The sequence below is a fragment of the Labrus bergylta genome, chromosome 5 (genome assembly GCF_963930695.1).
Source record: "Labrus bergylta chromosome 5, fLabBer1.1, whole genome shotgun sequence".
Taxonomy (NCBI): Eukaryota; Metazoa; Chordata; class Actinopteri; order Labriformes; family Labridae; genus Labrus; species Labrus bergylta.
In genome coordinates this window covers 22,576,707-22,599,880 of record NC_089199.1, presented here as the reverse complement: position 1 = coordinate 22,599,880, position 23,174 = coordinate 22,576,707, and the positions used below count along the sequence as shown (strand labels likewise).

Here is a 23,174-nt window from a genome sequence, read left to right as displayed (position 1 = left end):
GGTTACGGCAGAGCTAACGCTAGCAGTTACTTCGCTCCTCTCGGCTTGTTGTTGTCGTCGCTCCTCCGCTGGTTCCCCCCTCCCGCCCACCCACCCACCCCCGGTGTTTCAGCGAGTGACAGACGGACCTTCTAAGCAGACATTCACCGGTAACCCTCCGGGATGTCGTTCCTGGAGAAGCCGTCCCCCGGCAGGCAGCTGCTGGACGACACCGTCCCCCTGACGGCGGTGATCGAAACCAGCCAGAACCTGCAGTCCCACACGGTGAGTTCAAACCAGGATTTAACCCCTCACCTGGGAGTCAACAACCTACACATGTACCTGTGTTATCTTCGTGTATCTTTTACTTAAAGGCTTGTGGATGTGTCGCTGCTGATTCCTTTTGAATAAGTGTTTTAAAAGGGGGCGTCTGTGCGCCAAGTTCCATTATCGGACAGACATTTCGTCTTCTTTCCTGAAACATTGAATTATCCGCAAACCTTTTATTACTGCTGGATGTAGAAAACAACTATCCTCACGGTTTACCTGTTGACTATAAAAAGCGATGGCAGCAGCTGACTGGCTGTGAATCGATGGCACTGATTGAGCAATTTCCTCTGAGCTCGTCTGCATTCAGAAAAAAAAAAAAAAAAAAAAAAACCTGCTGATATAAAAGGATTTGCTTTGAGCATTTGACAGTCGACTGTGCAAAGGCCTTCGAGCAAAAACACTACACCTATAAATAACACGTTTACCTGTGATAATCACCTGGAACCGTCCATTATCTACATTCAGCAACTCCCACAGTAGAGAATGGCCTTTAAAAGTGTTGCGTTTTATAGACTCCCTTTGGTTACTGCTCATGTTTGAGTGTCTAAAATAAAGAAAAAGTGAGCTCTTTTTTCATTTTTAATGACCTGCTGAATCATTCGGCGTGTATTGCCTTTACAAACACCTGTATACATTTAGTCTGTCTCAATTATTTTCCCCAGACGACAGCTTTTTGCGTTCATTGATTTGAGACCATGACTTGGGTATTTACAGATTGTATTGCAACTAGTGATGTCCTCTCTGCCGAATAGATCTGTGTCTATATTGTTTATTAAAAACTTGTTGTGAATAATGCTTATTCGAAACAATAATCAATCTGGTTTTTTTTTACCGAGTTTTGCAACATAAGCACAAACTGTGTTTTGGCAAGTTTATACTGAGCATAACTTTGACTAAATCTAAACTTTAAACTAATTTGTTAATAACAGTAAGAACGGATTCTTTAAAAAAAAAAAAAAAAAGACCAGGTCATGTTAGAGGGAAAGTGCCTTCCTTTGTCCGATAATGGGCTCATGTGTGAGGGGTTTGTTGTTGACAGTCCGGCTGGGATCAGCTGAGATAGCCAGTTAGCTTAGCGCGCTGATGTCAGGCATTATTTGTGTTGTGGTGATTGTAACGCAGAACAAAGTGCACAATAACCTGACAGGGCACACAGATAAGGATGTCATGATTATATTGATGTGTGTGTCTGTGTTTGTAAAGATAGCATTTCTTTATACTGGTGGTGTTGGTACTGACCCATACCGTTTTCTTAAGTAGTCCACTTTGGAAATAAAACCCAAACAGCTGCCATGTTTTACTCTTCAAATGAAATCATTTCTGATTTATGTGATGGAAAAATTGGGTCAGATGACGGCAGAGTATGTCAACATGTAAGCAGCTCCGAACCTGTTGCAATACAGTGGGAAACAGGCCTCCCCCCCTACTAAAACACTGTGCACATTATAGCAGGACAAAGTCGGTCTTTTCCTGTCAGTCACCAGTTCAAATCAGTCATTGACCAGAGGAGATGACAGTCTAAAGGGGGGTGTCTTCTCTCCACGTATTTCTCCCACATTTATACATTCACAGTGCTTTGTTTTTATCGCCATAAAGCAGTTTTGGATTGTTTTGTGTATGGATGGTGCTCTATAAATAAACTTTTCTTTCCTAGAAAGCTAGTCCACGTTTCAAGAACAAATAATGAACAAATAAACACAAGCACACTTCTTTTCTTTAACACACATTTTCTAAAATAAGAAGCCGAACCCACCAAGTATCCAGTGACAGTGCTGATCGAACTTTGAAACTTTATAGCTCACAGTGTGGATCTTATTGGATTATTATGTTAAATCACACGAGCACAAAGATGACTGAGGCTCTATGACGGCAGACTGCTGTTTCTGAAACACTGAATATTAAGACTTGACAAAGAAAACTGGACTGGTCTATTATCTAATAAGGTCAGTACCAGCAGGAACTCTGATCCAGCGTATTGTTGCGCCACTATTGTTAAATATTTCTATTTTTAACTGTGTCCACATGCTGTGGCCGATGTCATAAGGTTGTCAAACCCAATTTGAGCGGATTGAAATAAAACGAACAAAAGGGAACGCAACCTTGTTTTTAAAGTCAGCTCTAACTTCTTAAAATCAGTGCATGAATGAACAGGATGCCAATGCAGGGATCCCAGGATTGAAGTTATTTGATAATGTTCTCTTGAGTCTAGCAGTACCATTTCAAGCCAAATGCAGGTGGTAAAGAGAAGTTTGAATAATATCAGTACAGAGGGCATTGCGTTTGTCTAAACGGGACAAAAGAAATGCACGCAAGACCTTGTGCAAATCTTGAAAGATACAAAAAAAAAATAATAATAATTCTCTTTGGAAACGTTCCTGATTCTGCAGCATTCTTAATCTGTACATGGAAACAAAGACCAGAAATAAACACACAAAAAACAGTTTTTGTTTTATTCAGAATTCAGAGTGTGTAGGAGAGCAATGTGTCCATGACAGACTGAAAGGTGAACTGGCACACTGTCTGATTTGCACACAAACGTTTATTGGCAATGTTTTGGTGCTTTACTTCCATCAGTCAAACAGTGTAATCATTGTTTGGACAGACGGATATAAGAAAGCCTTCATACGGGATCTTTCTCAGTTACAGCAGCTGGATAGCAATAGACATCAGGACTGGAGCTGTTTACATCCAGAGTTTGTGAAACTGCTGAGAACACATGAATGAATGAATGAATGAATGAATGAATGCAGCAGATTAGAGCAGGAACCCGAGTCCGTCTGCAGGATTAAGACTGTGAGAGGATTAGATTTGGAAAGTTCAGTGTTTACATCGGGGGTTGTTGTTTTCTTATTTTTGTCTGTTTGACTCTTGGGTCTTCATCATCACAGAGACACAGTGTTAAACATGAAACACTTATTAGAAAATGAAACTGAAACTTAAAAACAACAGAAATGTGAACCCTTTTGATTTGATTGGACGTGGCTTGTTCTGCGGCACCTCCCTCAGAACAATACTTTTTTATATTGTGTAATTGTAAAGATTTAAACTGGAAATATTGTCCATTTTTATTAGGGATGCAACATCTGTATCGGCCGATATCAGCCCTGTTGACAGACATTGGCAAATAATGTGGCATGAACCGGTGTATCTGTTGTGCCAAATCAATTCACTGCTGGCATAGTTCACCTAACTACTGATTCAGAGAACTGTTTTTTTTTTTTTATCGGACAGGTGAAGTCACCTGTTGAACAAACTCCGACTTATTTTCATGTGAAACATGAGAGAAAATTGTTGGCATTGTGGGAGTCTGACATCAACAGAAGTCATGATGCATAACGTCTACAAAAACACCTTTTTCTGATGGTCCGTTAATCCATGACCTTTAGTGACTCTAAATTGTCCGTAGGTGTGAATGTGTGGCTGGTTGTCTGTCTATCTATGTCAGCCCTGTGATTGACTGGAGAACGGTCCAGAGTGTAACCCCGCCTCTCGGCCAATCACAGCTGGGATCAGCTCCAGCCCCCGAGACCCTGAGCGGGGAAAGCTCTATAGATAATGGATGGATGTTTTTGATTTGTCTCAGAAAACTGCAAATTAAATGATTTTTTTTTTCCCCTCCTCTGGTAGGAGTACATCATCAAAGTCCAGAGGGGCGTGTCTTCAGAGAACAGTTGGCAGGTAAACACACCAATCACAGCCTCAGATGTCATGTTAACGCTCGTCTGGTACGAAACATGAACACTTTAAAAGGCTTATTAATCAGTTTGTTTGTAGAAGTATTGAACACTCACAAATCCCCTGACTGTTAGACCAATGAGGACGTGTTAGTCACAGCCGTCTGTGTGTGTTTTGTGTTGCAGGTGATCCGACGTTACAGCGACTTCGATGTTCTCAACAGCAGCCTGATGGTGAGTTTCACCTCATGAACACATCACAGTGATTTAAAACATGCAGAAGGACAGCAAAGGAGTTTACAAAGGTCCTGCAGACATTTTTGGCATCTATGGGCTTCAGTTATCGCCAACATTTTCTGACATGCACACGGTCTACGTTTACTGACCATGTAAAAAAAAAACAGTTGGCTATTTCTCTTTTTGTTCTCTACAAACTTTACTTGTCGTGTTATCATGGTTTTTATTTGCTTGTCATCCTGATTGTAGTTTTCCTGATCGTTTATGAGCGTTTTCCTTCTTTTTACAACAGTTGAACGCCATAAAAATACCTCTGAGCATGAAATGGATTTAATGAGACGCTCGGCTCTAATTAAAGTCCGGTCCATTCAGGCTTCAAGGACAGGGCAGTGATAGTCTCAGTCTCAGTTTGTTCATTTAAACAGCAGCTTGATTATCTGTTCCTCGTTATCCAAGTACATCCAGACATCACTTTTTCTGCTCACTGCCGACATGGAGCATGTAACTCTGACAGAGCGGAACTATTTTAACCTACAACATCGCGACCACAGGTGCGATTAGTAAAATTAGTGAATGAAGTCAGTTACGAGTACTCGAGTAATCGTACCTGTCCCTTCTCAGAACATGGTTTTTACAACATAAGCTGAATGTGTTTACAACATGATGAATGGAGGCTATAACTGCCATGATGACACACTCATTTAGTGCCACACACACCAGCTCGTCTTGGCCAATCAACTTCCTGTTTGAGTCATTTATGTGGCAGTTTCACATGTCCCAGCACTGATTCTTAACGGTCCCCATCAGCCTCCTCAAATGTGCTTCCGTTTGTGTGCAAACTAAGAAGTGAGCGTAGTAAACATTGTGCCTGTTACCATCAGCATGTTCGCTCGGTCACTGTGAGCACGTTAACATGCTGACATTTATACATTTAGGTCAAATGTCTCATTTGTCTCAGTGCTGCCTCACACAGCTGCCTGTGTGGTTGTAGATTCTCAGTCGTGTTTAGCTCTACAATGTGAAATACTGCAGCATGGTATATAGTAACAACCACGACCAGCTGAGGGGGAAAACTTAACTATGGACATGTTCCAGGAAGTACCCAAAAAATGGAGCAATATATCGTCATGTGCTCCTTGCAAACACATGTTTCAATGCAGATGTGACAGAATCGATGCATCGCTGTAAAGACAGTTTTAAAAGACAATTGACCTATGGTGCAGCTCATAATAACACCTTAGCCATAACTCTGGGATTAAATAATTTGATGTATTTGTAGGATCTCTGAGGACCTGAATAGAAGAAGAAGAATAGAACTTTATTTGTCCACAAAGTGGAAAATTGTCTTCGGCTTCACAAGAATAAGACAGATGACAAACAACACAACATTCAATCACAGCAGGAAACCAGGAGAGCGCCTGTAGTCCTCGACAACGTCACAGTCAGCATGGTTCTTGAATTTAAAATAATAATTTAGTGTAGTAATAAGCCAGAGTTTAATACATTTCATAAAGTTATAGGTTTAAAAACAGTAATTTCATAAAACAATGTGCAGTTGGAGTTGAGGGGGGGTCATTTTCTCCTTTATGAATTTAATAATTTTATTGCATTTGGTACAAATGATTTTTTATAAACATTTTTTGTGGCTCTTGGCTGTCTGAATCGCCGACCTGATGGAAGCACTTCGAACTGGGAGTGCAGTGGATGAGATGGGTCACTTGTTATGTCTTGGGCTTTCTTTTTAGTGTTCAGTGGCATCTGTGGTGCAAAGTGTTTTTACTAGCGGTATTGACCACTCTTGTCAGTTTGTTTTTACATTTAACATCTAAATGCCCGTACCATGCGACCATGTTAAAAGACAAAATACTTTCTACCAGATTCTTGTACACCATTTCAAGAACCTTTTTACTCACCCCAAACGCATTTTGTGTATCCAAAATCAATGTGGATCAACGATATGTATCGTATCGTGGGGTTGTGGGAAAACCCCGACCTACCAGGAAGCAGGACAAGATCACAAAATATGAATGACTATTCTGACGTTGTTATAATGTTTGTGTTTATCTAGACTCTTACACTGCGACTTCTTTTCATAAACTGAAAATAAAACTCAACCGATGGAGCTTCAATCACGGGACACTGCCTCCTCTCCGTCCGACACTTACTGGTTAAGAAGATACAGTAGCTCTCTGGTTATTCCAAACAAGGCTAGCCCCCTTAAGCGTTGGAACATGGATGACTGTGTCACGTTTGAAAAAAGAGTCGCAGGAATGTGAAGAGTTAATGGATTTGTGACGGTGGTTAACCACCTTTAAGGTCAGGCCTCCTTCGACAAAGCGGGACATGATTGATGGGATAAGACGGGGAAAAACAAAGTTCTGCTGCTAACATGATTTCTGTGCAACATCTCATGTTTTGACCCGGTGTAGCCTCAAACATTCAAAGAAGCTTAGATATTAAACTGCTCACAACTCATAAACATGTGAAACTTGTGACCAGGTGTTGCAAGCAAAAACCTCCAGATTATAAATAATTCATAATGTCAGATTATCTGGCCTACTTAGAAATAATCTTACTGGTTTAGAGTATAGATCTGATAATCCAGTGCTGACTCTGCAGGGCCATTTGTTTTCATTTAAGCAGAGACGAGGAAGTAAGCAGATTTTTTGCTGATGTTTGGTCTGCTCGCTTCCTTTAGGGGTCTCTCACTGACCCCGACCTCCTGTCAGCTCCTGCTCTTCTGTCAACAGGCCGAGGGAGTGTCGGAAACCTGCACTTTGTCTGTTTGGAAGTCACTTCTTTGAAAACATGAAAACATATAGAGCTCTGCTTCACACACACTCTCTCTCTCTCTCTCTCTCTCTCTCTCCAGGTGTGCGGCATCAGTCTCCCTCTTCCTCCCAAGAAGCTGATTGGAAACATGGACAGAGAGTTCATAGCAGAGAGGCAGAGAGGACTGCAGGCATATCTGGACTCCATTACCCAGCATCCCCTGCTTTGCAGCTCCTTGTTTGTCAAGAAGTTCCTCGACCCAAACAACTACTCTGCCAACTACACAGGTGTGTCCCTCAGACACTTTTTAGAATGATTTCAAATTGACTTATGGTGTTTCAGAAGTGAGACAGAGAGCCTGCACACACTTTGATCATTTCCGCTCCCTCCGCCAATCACATCTCCACTGATCCCATCTCACCCCTCTAATGCCTCTGTTACTACCTACAAAGGCAGCACGGCCGGGGGGGCGGGGGGATCACTTCTTCTCCCATTACGCTTTGGCAACAATCACATTGAAGGCTAAATGTAAATATGGCACCTTGAAACTGCATCTTATCTAAAACGTTTAACAGCCTTTCCATCAATCATGTCAAAATCCTTTGTAATAATTCCTAATAGCTCATCATAACTGACTTAATTATTTTTGACATGATGAGGTGAGAGTAGAAAGACTCCAGCTCTCTGTGATGTTTGGTAGAGTGAGCATGGACATGTGATCACTCAGTGTCTGAAAGCATCATTATTTCTGTCTTAGGTACAAACTTTAGATTCATGATAAGCTTATCTAAGTGTGTTCTGTTTGTTCTTCTGCCTCTCTGTCTCGCAGAGATCGCCCTGCAGCAGGTCTCCATGTACTTCAGGTCGGACCCAAAGTGGGAGGTCCTGGAGCCTCTCAGGGACATTGGTAAGAATCCTCACATTTTTGCAGCTGTAACCAGAGAATGGTGAAGAATGATTCATTTATTGATCTCAATAGTTCCTGATTATTTTTCTTTTATTAGCTGCTAAACTCATAAATAACAGTTTAAGTCCTAAACAGGGTATCTACTCTGTCAAAGTTCCTGCTTCCGTCTGTTATCATCACTCAGCAAACGGCCATCTCGTTACTGTCTTTGTTTATAATCATAATCCGTCTGATACGCAGCGTCACTTCATTGTGGAGTCGACTTTTACAGTTGAAGTGATGTAACCTGGTCCAATCAGGTGACCTTTAGGATACAAGCTGACTAAAGGAGATGAGTAGATTTTGAACTTTTTTGCCATAGTAACCAGATTTACATTTAGCTGCGGTGCAAAGTTTGCTTACATTAATTAGCATGAGCTTATATTAGCTAGCGTAAGCAACGGGTCATATCAGACCCGATAAGGCTGAAGCTGCAGAATCCCTTTGTGTTATAACTTCATCACGTGTGTGTTTTATTACTTCTGAGTCCAAATGTAGATGGCGTTTCCTCGTTGCAGTGTTTTATTCACTTGTTATATTGATTTCTTCTGGTGGAGTGGAACTGGAAGTGACTGGCTATTTGTGTTTTCAGGCTGGAGGATCAGGAAGAAATATTTTGTAATCAAGAACAAAGAGCAGCCAAAGGAGAGGTATCTGCTGAGCTGGGTGAGTCCGACACAAATCAGTACGATTGACAGACAGCTCTGCTGACACACTAATCTTTACAAGACAAAACACACATTTCAAATAAAATCCATGAGAGATGCAGCTCTGTCAACATACTTTTTGAATGACCAGAGAGGTCAGGTTGACTCAACTTAAAGGAGACATTTTATATAAAATCCACTTCTACAGTGTTTTTGAACATATATTTGTGTAACCTGAGTGTCTACCGACCCACAAAATGTGAAATAAACCCATCCAGTCCTTTGTTTGTGGTCTGCATAAGTCTTACAACACAGAGAAAAATGCTCCGTTTCAAATGTGCTCTCCTTGTGATGTCACAGTGAGACTCTAGTAAAAATAATCTCCTCCCCTCCCCTCTCCTGGTATCTCCACCCATGGACTCCACCTCCAGCCTATACAAAACTTTTGTGCTGGTCCGCCATTTTCATTGTCGCTAGCAAAGGAGTGATGTCTACAGGGAAAACTCAGGGGTTGCTCATTGCATTTAAAGAGACACACACACCAAAACGGAGCGTTCTGAGAGAGCTGGTTTACACAGGGTCACAAACCTCCTCTGTTGCTTGATTCATGTTATATTTTGACCAAAGCACAGCACAGATGTTTCATTTAGACCACAGGGGACTGTTTGAAAAGGTGGAGAAGGGGTATAATATATCCTCTTTAAAGAAAAAATACTTTTTCTTCTCTGCTTGCTCAAACTGTGAGCAAAAATCATCTGAGGTTTTAATTATGGAGCAGAGCAGTGTCAATAAGAACAAATGCACACAGAAGGATGGGCTGCAGATAAAGTACTAGTGATGAAAAAACACGTTTTATGTCCCTGACAGGACTGAGAGATTATTCCAGGAGTATTTCACATACTGAGGTTTTTTCTCAGCGCAGTATAAATTCAATTTAGTTAAATTTAAATTCAATCAGATGTTCTCGGCTGATGTGAAAGTCTCATCCAGTCAGAGGAAACAAATGTTTAGAGAAAAAGGAGGTCTAAATACACTCTGATGTTTGTCACTCATATTTCACTTTATTGAGTAAAATAAAATGTTTTTGAATAACGTCCTTCAAACCCTCAGAGGGCATTTAAATACCAAAAGGGATTTAAAGAAGACCTTTCAGAAGTACATGGCCTAAATTAGTGCAAGATAATATTCCATAAAAAACTGAAGGAGAATAAATAAATCAAAAGCACTGAGTCCCTGTGTGTGTGTGTGCGTGTGTGTGTGTTGTAGGTGGACCTGGGGCCTGATAAGTTCTTGTCTGACAAAGATCTTCAGTCAGCCATGAAGCTGCTAACCAGCTTCTCTGTAAGTAAACTGTGACATCATGGATTGGTTTCTGAAGAGGCGTTATGAAGCCCAAACGAGTAAATATACTTCTCCTCTTCCTCCCTCAGACTCCCTATCTGTGTCCGCTGTTGTTCTCCAGCACCAGTGAGTCTTCAGCTCTGCTCATCCGGCCGTTCAGTGAGAGAGGCTCTCTCAGAGATCACATATGCAAGGTACACACTGTGTGTCAGTGTGTGGATTCAAAGCACCACTGTGCCACAATCAAAGTGCTTGTCCTCCTGTGATCTAAGCACCAATCGTGAGGGTGTTTCCCCAACAGTATAAAGGGGAGTTTTGTCCAGATTAATCAGATTTAACCTTTAATCGAGTTGTCTTTCTGTTTCATGTAGTTCCAAACGTTGACATCTTGAGATATGTTTCTAAGTTTTTCCTTCCAATACAACTCCACAGAGATGAAGGGTATTTAGTATGTGCTGTGCAAAGCATTGAAACAGTCTCTCTGTAACTCTGGATGAGCGTTCATATTCGGTATAGATAGTCTGGTGAAAACTGACTCTCTTCTCTCTCTCTCTCTCTCTCTCTCTCTCTCTCTCTCTCTCTCTCTGCAGGTGAAGCCCAGGGAGAGTCACCTGAAGAAGTACTGTAACCCTAAGAAGAGTCAGGGCCTCGAGCTGCAGCACATCAAGCTGTACGGACGTCAGATCCTGGAGGTAGACGCACACACACACACACACACACACACAAACACACACAAACACAAACCGAACAATGGCAAGAAATAAACAACACACAACCAAATAAAACGACTTGTTACCAGAGCTTTATGTGTGCATGTTTGTGTGTTTTCAGGGCCTGAAGCTCCTCCACGACGGAGGAATGTTTTTCGGTCACCTTCAAGCGTCCAACATTATGCTGGATGACGGCGTGTGTCGACTCATAGACGTAGAGAACGGCATGCTGGGAGTTCCCTCAGCGCTGCGGCCAGCCTTCACCCAGCTCAGGAAGATAAATGTAAGTAATGACTTGGTAAGATTGGATGTTGTGCGGCTCTTGTTGTTATCTCTTCACTAAACTGGAACATGCCAAAGGGTTCATGTGTTGTGTGTGTGTGTTCAAGTTTTTGTTTTTGTTTACAATCAAATGTTTTTGATATTAGATTTGTGTCTGTTATCTTTATAATATGTTGAATAAACCTGTAGAAGTCTAGGCTTTTAATGATCCGGGGTAAAAAGCAGGATATGTAGAAGATTTTCTTCAAAGGATACAGATAGAAAGTTAAAACTTAAACAACTGTGAACAGCATCTTTAAATCCCTCAATATGCCAAGGGATCTGTGCATAATCATACTTGTTGTGTTTTAAACTTTTGTTGGTGTGTCTGCAGAGCACAGAGAGCATCGATGTCTTCTGTTTCGGACATTTACTCTACGAGATGACGTACGGCCGACCGCCGGACAGCATCCCCGTCGATCAGTTCCCCGCCGTCCCCTACACCACTGTCGGTCAGTATATACACAGACTGATATCACAGTGCTGTGTCTTTAAATGCTGACACAACTAGCCTTGAAATGTCCCAAAGCGTATCCATGGTAACACATGTTGATTCATTGTGTGTTTTAGTGTCGGTGCTGCAGTCCATCCTGTCCACGGAGTCCTGTAAGAGCGGGATGCCGACCGTGTCAGAGCTCATGAAGACACCGTGAGTTCACCTGATGTTTTCAACGAGCAGTCAGAACGTGACGCATTATATTTGATATATACCAGAAACATTCAAATTCATACCATAGACACATGGGTATACTCTCTCTCTTTGGATTGCAGCAGCTTTTGGTTAAAATATGGCGGCACCGGGTAGCCTAGCGGTTATTACGCGCTCTCCAATGTACAGAGGATATAGTCCTCGCTGCAGCGGCCGTGGGTTCGACTCCGACCTCGGCCCTTTGCTGCATGTCACCCCCCACTCTCTCCTCCCAACATTTCCTGTCTTTCTTCAGCTGTCTGATTTATAATAAAAGCAAAAATGGCCAATAATTATCTTCTAGAAAAATATGACAGAAGAAAATGTAGTTTGTTAAAGCTTCAGTGCTTTTCAACACTTTCTTCTCATTAAAAAAAGATTTTATTGTTTTAAAAAACGTGGTATCAAAGTGTTTTCACAACCTTGTTTTCTACATGCATTCATCCATCCATCCATACAGACCCATATATCTAGTGTTCAAGCAAATATTCTCTGTAAAACAAACTAATGTGAGGAATTCAGAGAGCGTCTGGTTTTTTGGTTGCTGACGAGTCGCATGTTGTGCTCTGCAGGTTGTTCAGTGACGTTCAGCTGCAACACTCAGAAAAATCTCAGGTCAAGGTGAGAAGTTTGGTTTCAGATAACTTCTTTTGAGGTTGTCGGTGCATGCACATACAACAGTTTTTTATTCCTGCAGAATATTTGATAAAGAAAAACAAATGTTAACTTCCTCCTCCAGATTCCCAGCAGACTAAAAGAGGCGCTGAAGACGGCAAAGGAGAGTCTGGAGAAGCGGCTGCACGAGGAGCAAAGAGTGGTGCGTCGCTTTGTATTCCACATCTTTCTTTTACTTTTTTGTCTCAAGTGTAGATTAATGAATATGAAGTTTGCCTTTTGTTTGAAGGATCATTTTGTGTTTTGATGTTTTATTAAAGCTCCACCAGCACAGGAGGCTGACCAGAGCTCAGTCTCACCACGGCTCAGAGGAGGAGAAGAAGAGGAGGAAGATTCTGGCGAGGAAGGTCGGAAACACAGTCTCAGACACACAACACTAGAAAGAAACCTCCTGACATCAGAGCAGACATCTTGGCTGTGACTGGTTGGAGGTTTATTTTCAAACCTTCAAATACAATAGCTCAAAATACTCTTTAATAACTGAGACTCATGGGACATTTTGCCATTGTTTGGGTTTGTTAGATTTGATAGAACAAGGACAGAAACGAACAGATGAGTCTAAACTGAACTACATACCGATTAATGACTGAGATTAAAGTGTAAAGGGGGAAGGCTTTAAAGGTCACATATCCTCCTCCTCCTCATCAAGTTTAAATACGTCTTAGAGCTCCTAAAACATGTCTGGGAAGCTTCTTGTTCTTCTCTATTTCAGCCCTGCTCAGAACAGTCTGTTTCTGTATCTGTACCTTTAAATGTAAATGAGCTGTGTCTGACCATGCCCCCTCTCTGGAAGGGCTCAAGTGGCTCTGGCTTTCTCGCTCCATGTCCTATAGTTTACGGTGAGAAGGCAGACTCAGAGGGCAGAACAAACACCTAGCTGTGGGAGTGTCACCCACCTGGGGGAGGGGTTACTGCCCTTTGTGATGTCATGAAGGGAAAATCTCCAAACGGCCTGTTTGAACACATATTTTCTGAAAAGTGGAGCAGGCAAAAGACGAGGGATGGACTTTTCTCATCATTGGGGGGGTTTGTAGACAGACTAGAGACACATATTAGTGTTAGAGAAACATGGTGAAGTGGACTCTGTATTATATTTGACCTTTAACTCTTCAGTTTTACAACCAAGAGGATTTAAATGTCATGTAAAAACCTGTGTTCATGTTTTTGCAGAAGTCCAGACAGTCGGCGTATGAAAACGAAGAAGACATGTCCGTCAGGAACAACAATAACTCTGGTAGGTCACTGAACACTACTAAAGCTTTTCTGTTAGGTCATTATTGAGCCAGCTAGCAACTCTGTCTGTAATAACTTTATTTTAAGTTCTTTGATGTGGGTAAAAAGTGTGCATGCCCCTCTGTGACAGAAAAAACAAGGAAATTATGAAAGACTCAACATGATGCATCAGCCATGTTTAAACCTTTTGTGGACAGGAAAGTAGGAAGCTTACCATGGCGATGAACTTCTCTTTTTGTATTCAGGTTCTGGAGCCAGCTCCCCTCCTACATGCCCCTCCTCCCCCACGCCACCATCCACCACAGGTATGCCTGTCTGTCTGTTTGTCCTCCTTTCTGTCTTAAACTGAAGTTTCATACATGCAGGATAGCTCCCCCTTGTGGCGACACGACTGGTCTGTCTTAGCACGCTGCTCAGATCAATAACTTTTTTTTCTTTTTTAATAACCATGAATGTAATCTGAATTTTGCATGAATGAATTTGAAGTCTAATCACCTGACTTAACCTGTCTGTCTGTCTGTCTGTCTGTTTCTTCACCTCTTCTTCTCTCATCATATGATTACCTGCTTTTCAGACAGGTATCTGTCTCTGCTGTAACTGTGTCTAATCACTTAGTCGTGTCTTTTAGAGAACTTGATGCAGGGTGGGAAACTCTGATCTTTGAAAGAAACAAATCCCATGAGAAACTCAAACCTTTATTGTGGCTCTCGACCTCCAGCTCTTCATTTTCTTATTAATGAATAAATCTTTCAAACAGCTCACAAATACAGTCAGCACTTGGAAATAGCTACAATAGGAATAAACAAGATTTATTATAGAGAGAGTCTGTGTGGAAAAGAGTTCAAAGACGTTAGGCGTCTACTAGCTCACTGATTGTTCAGCATTTGTTTTCATTTATGTTTTAAGTCAAAGTAAAAATGTGCTGAGGCGCCATGTGCTGCACTTGTGTTTTATTCAAATGCTGGATGTTTTATAGACGGGTTGTAAATATTATTTTAAAGACGTAACAACATCTTTTTCTTTCTTTCTCTCTCTCTGACTGTCTGTCTCTTTTTGTATTTCCTGTTACGGTCTGTCTTTCTTTTGTTTTTATTTATTTCTCAGCCTTTCTTTCTGTCTCTCATCATCTCTTTCTGTATAACGATGGATCTTTCTATCTATCTCTCTTTTCTTCTCTTCCTTTCGTTCTGTCGCTCTGTGTTTTCCTCTACACTTTTTAGTCGATCATTTCCTTGATGGGTTTGGTTTTTTCATTGGATTAATTGAAAGTAAAAAAACTGGATATCACCAGACTTAAGTTTCCACAATATGTTGACACAAATGTGGCATCAGTTTCCCACCCTGGTAGTGTCTCCTCCTCGTTTCTCCTCTCCTCTCCTCTCCTCTCCTCTCCTCTCCTAACTTCCTCTCCTCACTTCCTATCCTTCCTCTCCTCTTCTTTTCTCCTCTCCTCTCCTAACTTCCTCTCCTCTCCTTACTTCCTCTCCTCTTCTGTTTCTCATCTCCTAACTTCCTCTCCTCTCCTCTCTCCTCTCCTCTCCTAAATTCCTCTCCTCACCTGTTTCTCCTCTCCTCTCCTCTCCTAACTTCCTCTCCTCTCCTTACTTCCTCTCCTCTTCTGTTTCTCATCTCCTAACTTCGTCTCCTCCTCTCCTAAATTCCTCTCCTCTTCTGTTTCTCTTCTCCTCTCCTCTTCTGTTTCTCCTCTCCTCTCCTCTCCTCTCATCTCCTCCTCTCTCCTCTCCTTTCCTTACTTCCTCTCCTCTCCTCTTCCTCTCTCCTCCTCCTCCTCCTGGTGAAACTGTGTAAATGCCGATTGAACAGATAATTGTCATCTCTTCTTCTCTCCTCTTCCCGTGCTGTCTCCACCATAGAGCATGCTCCATTCTGACCGTGTCGTTGGGTAAAGTAAAAGATTTATAATGTCGATGATGATGATGAAGGTCTCTGGTGGTTTTTGAAGATGTTGCACACCCTCGTCAACCAGCGAGCTACTTGTCACAGAGATCTGTTAACATGATTCCATTTAGAGAGGAAATAAATAAAAAAATGGATGAGCCTTGATCAATACACAAAACAGCCCCTCTAAAGTGCGAGCTTATCATAAACTTTTCTACCTAAATGATTTTGTAAGTTTGGGGTTTTCTGACTTCACAATAGGGGTGGGACAAACTATCGATACAGCAATATTTATTCACCTGACTCGTGATCCTATATATATAGACCCCGTGTCCACCTAGCTTTATTTTCTGAGCGGCAGCGTCTTTTTTCAGTTGTTTTCAATGAGTAGAGAGCGCTCACAGCAGAATGCAGCCTCCTGGATGAAAAGTGCAACACCCAGCATCTTCTGCCTTTTTTGTACTGCCGCTCCGAGCGCTCAAGTAGAAAATCTTTTAACTTTTCACAAAGGCGCTGTTGACATCACTGGCGCTCTTTTCCAAATTTATGATGTTCCCTGTATTTTTGCCGCCTACAGATCGTGTCTTGTACCCACATCCTCTTTGCTCCGTGTCTGATCGGGAAATAAACGCTCAAATAAAAAACATGCAGTGGCCGTTGTCAGCAGACTGTTGTCATAGAGACAGGGCAGACGTGCAGCAACGCTTAATGCGCAAAGATGATGCTTGCGACCATCTCAACCTTATAAGAGGAAAGTGTCCGACATTAATCACTGTAAGCATTGAGCAGTTTAATCTACAAACTCTATGAAGTTAGCAGACGATAAGTAGAAAATGAATTGGATGTGGTCTAAGGTGACGAGGCAGCTGCTGGACCGGATCAGGGTGTACACACATCTTTTTAAAAACATCACAATCTGCAATGATGCCCCGAACCTCACACACATACGACTCCTGCACGATCCCGACCCGCAGTCCTCATTGGAGATTGTGATCTGTCAGTTGTGTCCGTCTGCTCGCTCCGTCATTTGTAGCATGTCCGTCTGTCTTTCTTCTGTCTCTGTGTCTGTTCTGTCGGCTCGTACTCTACGTTTGGTTTTTGAGCCGATTCTCACCAAGAAGTCTAACAAACTTACAGAATAGACTCTTATTGGATTAGCGGTTCCCCATGCTGTGAGTTGTTGAAATGATTTCCTCCCCGTTTTATACACAAATATTTTGAATGAAGTTCACTTTCTTCTCAAACATCTTTAAAGTCTCAGGTCAAACTTTATTGCATTACTTTTGGTTTCTTTGCACAGACAGGTTTACAGCTGAACTTCAAATTTTGTATGATTTAAATTTGATTTGTGTATAATTTATAATGGTAGAAGGAAATCCATCCTAATCTGGTTATAATCTGAAGACTTTCAGGTCATGCTCTCTGCAGACACAGTCACCACCACACATGGATGAAGTGATGCTTGAGCAGTCTGTATTTTATTTTTGATGAAACCTACTGACTGTAGCTTTAATTTATTTTTAGCCAAATTATTGTTGTGAGAAGGTACGAGTTTGGAAACATACTTTTGTTTTGTTCCAGGAGGACAATTTATAAATCAGTTTGGATTAGTCGGGAGATAAAACTCAAGGTTCCTTCAAGAGTCTTCCTTCAGAATTTAAGGTCATAAAATTCGTTCATTAAAACGTCTTATTCTTCATTTGTGAGAGGTCCTCTTGAGACGGCACTATGACCGAGTTAGTGTTTTTTTTGTAAATCTTTTCAGTGGATTCATTGTTTATGTAACAATCAGTGGCCTTTACAGCACAGATTAGGTATGGAAGAGATAACGATGAGGAAATGCAAGTTCAGTGAAATATGGCCTCAAAATGAAAAAATATAGTGAAAATGACTGAGACATTTAGCAAGATACGCCCAAAAAACAACAACTTACAATTTAGACAAAGAGAACCAAAGTCGTTTTGAATCTCACATGAAATTTGAGAAGCAGCGACCCTATGAATTGTAAAATATGTTATTCATTTATTTGATTTTAAAAAGTGTGCAGTAGTCCTGAATGTGCCAGCACACGTTTACAGATCTAATCTCAGATTTCACACTCGCTCGTGAAATGCTGACTCTGCTGGACTCTGATGATGGAGGACTCGCTTTAATATGCAAACTTTGAACATGACCGCAGACTCGTGTCAAGATTCACAGAAATGGACTCTACAGAACAAGAAGCTGCTCAATGTAATGAAAGAAATGATCTGGAGCTAATCCTCACTGCAGGAAGAAGATGTTCCTCCACTGATTACTGTTGAACTTTTATTTTTAAATGTGAGTATCTTGCAGTGATGCTCATCGTCGACCCCTGCAGTGACTTTCTTCAGGTGTGGTCACATCTGTCAGACTGACTGATGTCCTTTCTTTACACTGCAGATCATTCTCTCTGTGTGTGTATTCAGACAGGAAGTCCTTCCTTTACCTCTGCTGTACGTTTATGTCACGCTCCCCTACATTTTGCTTCTCTGCCTGCAGCCCCTGGGGTTTCATTCAGTTTGGGATGCAAAGTGGCACAGCTGAAAGGAAAGCATCGGGCTTAAGATCAACTCACCATCAGTTAGTCAAAGTGAAGCTGATAATGTGAAAATGGAGGAGGACTTTTAACTTTGTCTTTAAATAAACAGATTGGAGAAGCTCATCTAGTTCAGAATAACAGAGCTGTACCGTGAAGCTTTATCAATTTGATTTCATATTTTAACAAGCTGCTGAGCTGAGCTGATGAAAACACGAAACATCTGTAAATATGTTGTTAAACGAGATTCAAACACGTCTTTATATAGGGAGCTAATAGGACTTTCAACTCGATGTTAATATGATGCTGGGCATCAAAAATCTTTTCTCTTGGTACCAACCAACAAAGTCGTGTTGAAACTGATGGTGGATTGAGCTCAGCCTGGACCCTGATCTGCAGGAACTGGTTTCACAAAGATCTAGTCTTTCCACACAAAGTGTCCCCGTTACTCTGCACACAGAACAAACAACATCTGCACCCACCCTTGCGTGTTTTTTTTATTGTTGGCTGTAGCTGTATTTATGCAAAGTTTCAACGTTTTGATCTGTTGTTCGGTGTTGGAACAGCCTACGTTCAGACCTAAACATCGAAAATGAAACATACATTTGAGTTGTTGTGACAGCTACAAATTTGTTAAAATATCAAAAAATGTGAAATGCCCAAACCAATATTAAGGTCACATATTATTCAAAATACACTTCACCATGTTTCTTGAACACTAATATGTGTCCTTAGTCTATCTATGACATCAAGACCTTAACTCATCTCTTGAGATGAACACAAGGCAAAAAATCTCAAAACTTACATCAAGGGTTCAGCGTCCAGTGTTAGAAAAAAGAGAGAGAGAAAAGTACCTGGTGTCCTAAACTGTTAGTCTAGCTATATCAAATAAGAATGGTTGTTATTTTGACGACACACACTCCTCACTAGTGTAGCTCGATATTAGAATTTTAAACTTCAATAACTAAAATAGTTGATGTCAACTCCTGTTTCGATACCATGGCAACCAACATAGAAGGCCTAGGCACCGAATGCTGAGAACATGCAAGCAAACTCTGTACTTTTCAACTGTTGGTACTTTTTGATGCTGTTAATTATTGAAATAACAGATTATATTGTTTTCCAACACGTGGTATCAAAAATGATCATAGTGTCGGACATTTTGAAAACCTCACGCGTTCATTCAAGAGTCAAACTTGAATGCCTTTTGTGAAACCAGCTCCCGGGGAATCTGCATGCTGCCAGCAACCTGCAGTTTTTATTCTATGAATCTTAATCTGACGTGCTTTCTTTTATTCTCCTCTCTTTAATCCAGGAGGCCAGACTGCTCCTCCCCCTCCTCCCCCTCCTCCCCCTCCTCCTCCCATGCTGGACTCCTCCTCCTGTCCTCCTCTGCCCTCCACTGACGGAATGGGAGGAGGTCGCAGCGCTCTGCTGAGCTCCATCCAGGGTTTCAGTAAGGGCAAACTGAAGAAGTCAGATACCGTCGACCGCAGCAAACCCATCATCTGACCCCCGTTCACCGCCTGACCTCGCTCCCCCCCCCCCCCACTTTAAACCATCACTACGGCAACACGATTGACCTATGCACTGGTTCTGCACTGTGGTCTGAACAGGTTCAAGCTGTTGCTTCCTGTGATGTGAAAGGAATCACTAACCAAGAGAAAATCCAAGTATGGTTTTGGTTTTTAGCACTAGCGCTGCTTTTTCCTGCTGTTATATTTACAAAAATCTGTTGCTGTGGTTAGAGATGGCGCAGGATGGATGATGAAACTGTTCCTGCCTCAGTCTGCCCTTTCAAACACTTTGAGACAATCCTCTGCTTCTGAACGTTTGTTTGTCACAAGGAGACGTCCCACCAAACTCCAGCCTGAGAAACATTCAACCAACCTGCTTCTTTTCTGCGCTTTTGTTTTGCTTGTAAAAGATGAGTATGGACGTTTGGGAGCCACTGTGGACACTTGATCTCGCTGGATGATGAGGTTTAACTTCCTGGATTTAAAACTCTTTGGGTCGGTGCTGTGACGCTGTACCCGCCCCGATCCTGGAGCAGCAGAGGAACTGAGGAAACTCCGGGCTTCATCCTTCAAAAATCATCTCAGTCCTTCTGACGTGTAGCCTCCAGACTCTGCTGAGACCGTTTCACTGCAGGACGTCAGTGACCGAGAACGTCTCCATGACAACCAGAGCTACGCTGCAACAATCAGCACCTTCAAGTTTTTTCTGTCTACGATTACGTTACTTAAAATATAACTTTGTTGAATCAAGTGCAGAATTTTATAAAAAAAATAAACAGAAGAGTCTGCACGTTGAATCAAGAAAAAACAAACAGAACTATTTTATCTTTAAATAAATGAATAAATTTAAGTATATTTATTGGAAATGAGTAAAGAATCTATTTTCGCTTGTTTGATGAATTGAAGACTTAAAGTACAGACTAACTGATCCTGAAAGAAGGAGGTTGGTGACAGTGAGTCAGAAACATGTACCGTAGTCGAGCTGGGATCACGCCTGCTGCTGATTGGTCGTTTGAGATTCATTTGATTTACTTTGTGCAATTATTCACCGGTTTGAGATGACGTTAGTAAAACTAAGACAGGGATCCTTCGCGGAGTTCATCCCTGTTAACAGTACAAACGGAAACATCTGAATTCTTTGGTCGGGTGAACTCTATTTGGGAAAGTAAGGTGTGTCACGTGCCGAAGCTAAAGCTGTCAAGTCCTGTAATCATCCGGAGTTCTGATTGGTCACTTCTTGTCAGTCAGGAAACAGATGTTTGAGACGAGGGAAGAGTTTATCTCGATGCTCCCGCTCCTTAATATTTACATCACGTTGGTGGATGAATGTGCGTTTAATCCACGACTACTTTTGCCATCTTTTATAAAACAAGTTTACGTCTGTGCTCGAGGAAATGAATGGGATGTCAGCTATCACACTATATCTACTATCGGCCCCAGTCTGACCTGAGAGTAGGTTACAAAACAGCTGGAATTAGAGATGCACATGTTTTTTTTATCTGCAGTCAAATATTGCCAACATGGAGGAACCCCTGCTTCTTGTTAATGAGAGAGATATTATTCCCCATGTGTTCAATTTAGAGGAACATACTGGGTAAACCTTGCAGACATAAGTTTAGGACATGCCACTACGCTGCTCTTTTTTTAGCATAATTTCAAACTTGCACTTTTCCAGTTTGAAGCGACGTGAGGCAGAGATTCTGTTCAGACGTCTTTACTGTCACAGATCAGATCATCATGAATCTGCACTGACGACATGTCCAGTCCAGCTGCAGCGGGAGATTTGCTGAGATGTAAGATGTAGCTTCTTTGCACCTCAATGAAAGGTTTTTTTTTTTTTTTCAGAGCATACAACACTCGTACTAATGCTTTTGCAAGTTTGAGTCACTAACTAAGAATCACACACCGATTACATCACTGTTTGTTAATTTTTAAAACCTCCACCTGGTTTTAGAGCCTCTTCCTCTCAGGCTGCCGCTCTGAAAAACAACTTCCTAAAACTTCAAACTTGTCGACAGGAAGTCCATCACAATCCAGCCCTCTTTCATATTGGATTAAAAAAAAGTATTTTTATACAAGAAAAAGCAGGAGAAGTTAACGAAACAAACTTTCATCTGTCCCCCCTCTCAACAAAATCTATTTTTTAACAAGTGGCTCAAACTTGGACGTAGAAACTGCAAGTTTGACACTTTTCAGAAAAGTGTCAATCTTGAGACCAGATGATAACATCTTTGTGCTCAAAGATGTGACATGTTTACTCTTCATTTCTTCAGTTAAATCTGCAGATGTAGATACAAGTACCAGCAGTGATAGTGGTGACTGTAAGACGACATGTTGCTTCCATTTGACTGCAATCAAGTGTTTATTTTAAACCTTTATTGGGTTGATTCCTGCTACCTTTGTGTTTTGCCTGTTTTATTTTGATTGTGCCATTTGGATCATTGTGCCTGGAAACAGATATCTGAATGTTTTGGATTCTTAACTTGTCTATATTGTACCTGAACAGATGTTCACTTTAGCACACAGGACTTCTTTTGTTTGGTCATTTCACTAAATTTGACCAAGTCAGAGCAACTTCCCTAAATAAGAAACTTACAACCAATTCTTTATTATCTGGTTGAAAAAAAGTTGACTTGCTGTGTGCTGAAGTGTTAGCCTGTGTGTCGGGCCGAGCTGCTGCTGCTGGATCATTACTCTGTTGTGAGTTTTGAGCTCTGGTGAACTTTGCTGCCTGATGTTTCCGATCACTTCAGTCCAAGTTTCAGCTCTCAGAATGTTTTTTTAATGACCGCTTCATGCTTACATTGTTTTTATTATTCAGTGCAATCCGGTCCAATGCGATGGTCTTCACGTCTTGAATCATGGTCATTGAATATTTCTCTGCAGCACTTTACCCACGAGGCGTGGAAGCCCAGTCCCAAGGTGTGGGTTTTTTTTGTGTGTGTAAAAATAAATTTTCCAGGGACGACTCTGGGTCACAAGTCAACTCAGAATGAAAAAAACACTTGGTTATCTGAAGGCCACTTACATTTACCACTCTTCAGATGCATCAAATATTTTACTGCAGGTTCTTTTTTTTTTATTAGCCAAACAGTTAGTCCAAACTAAATCTTCATATAAATGAAGCAGCAGAAGGATTTTCCTCATCATACATATTGAAACAAAAACATCTAGCTACCCTGCTGGGATGAAATGAAAACTGTATCAACTGAATGAACGTTTGAATAAAAATTGGTTTGAGAAAATGTGTGAGTTGTGATTATTGTAAACGCTGAGTTTCTGAACACAAATTTTGGAAATGTGAAAGGCTGAATAAAATCAAAGACTTAGTAAAAAAGAAAAGAAATAGAAACAGTAGAAGTGCAAAACAATATATACAGGTCAAAGGAATTTAGCCTGGCCCATGCTGACTTACAGTATGTCTACATTTTTTCAGATTATTTTATTATGATTAACGGCTCTTGAAAATTGTGGCTCCTTGCAATGTTTTAAACTGGATTAGCAGTAGAGGACAAAAGGTCGTAAAGGACATAATTTTTTTTTTTTTAATTAACAAAACAGTCATTGCGTGAGTGTCTGTAGATATTTGAAAGCTAAATGTGCGTTTTGGTTATCAGACAGGGTGGGACGTCAATTACGCGGCTCCAC

The 23,174-nt window shown here is 41.2% G+C and overlaps 1 protein-coding gene across 2 annotated transcripts; it reads left to right on the top strand.

Moving 5' to 3' along the window:
- The first annotated feature begins 65 nt into the window (after positions 1-65).
- pxk (PX domain containing serine/threonine kinase) lies at positions 66-22,771 on the top strand. Of its 2 annotated transcripts, XM_065955201.1 has the most exons (19): positions 66-264; positions 3,937-3,987; positions 4,170-4,217; positions 7,093-7,279; positions 7,822-7,899; positions 8,531-8,604; positions 9,852-9,926; positions 10,016-10,120; positions 10,517-10,618; positions 10,758-10,919; positions 11,292-11,409; positions 11,528-11,606; positions 12,218-12,266; positions 12,385-12,462; positions 12,581-12,667; positions 13,491-13,554; positions 13,799-13,858; positions 15,428-15,456; positions 19,325-19,448. In XM_065955201.1, exons 1-18 carry the CDS (start codon positions 163-165, stop codon positions 15,442-15,444), a joined length of 1,536 nt encoding a protein of 511 aa, XP_065811273.1. In that variant the 5' UTR covers positions 66-162; the 3' UTR covers positions 15,445-15,456; positions 19,325-19,448. The 2 variants fall into 2 exon arrangements, with proteins under 2 accessions (XP_065811273.1, XP_020486270.1); XM_020630614.3 differs by lacking the exon at positions 15,428-15,456 and having other exon boundaries at positions 19,325-22,771.
- The last annotated feature ends 403 nt before the right edge of the window (positions 22,772-23,174 follow it).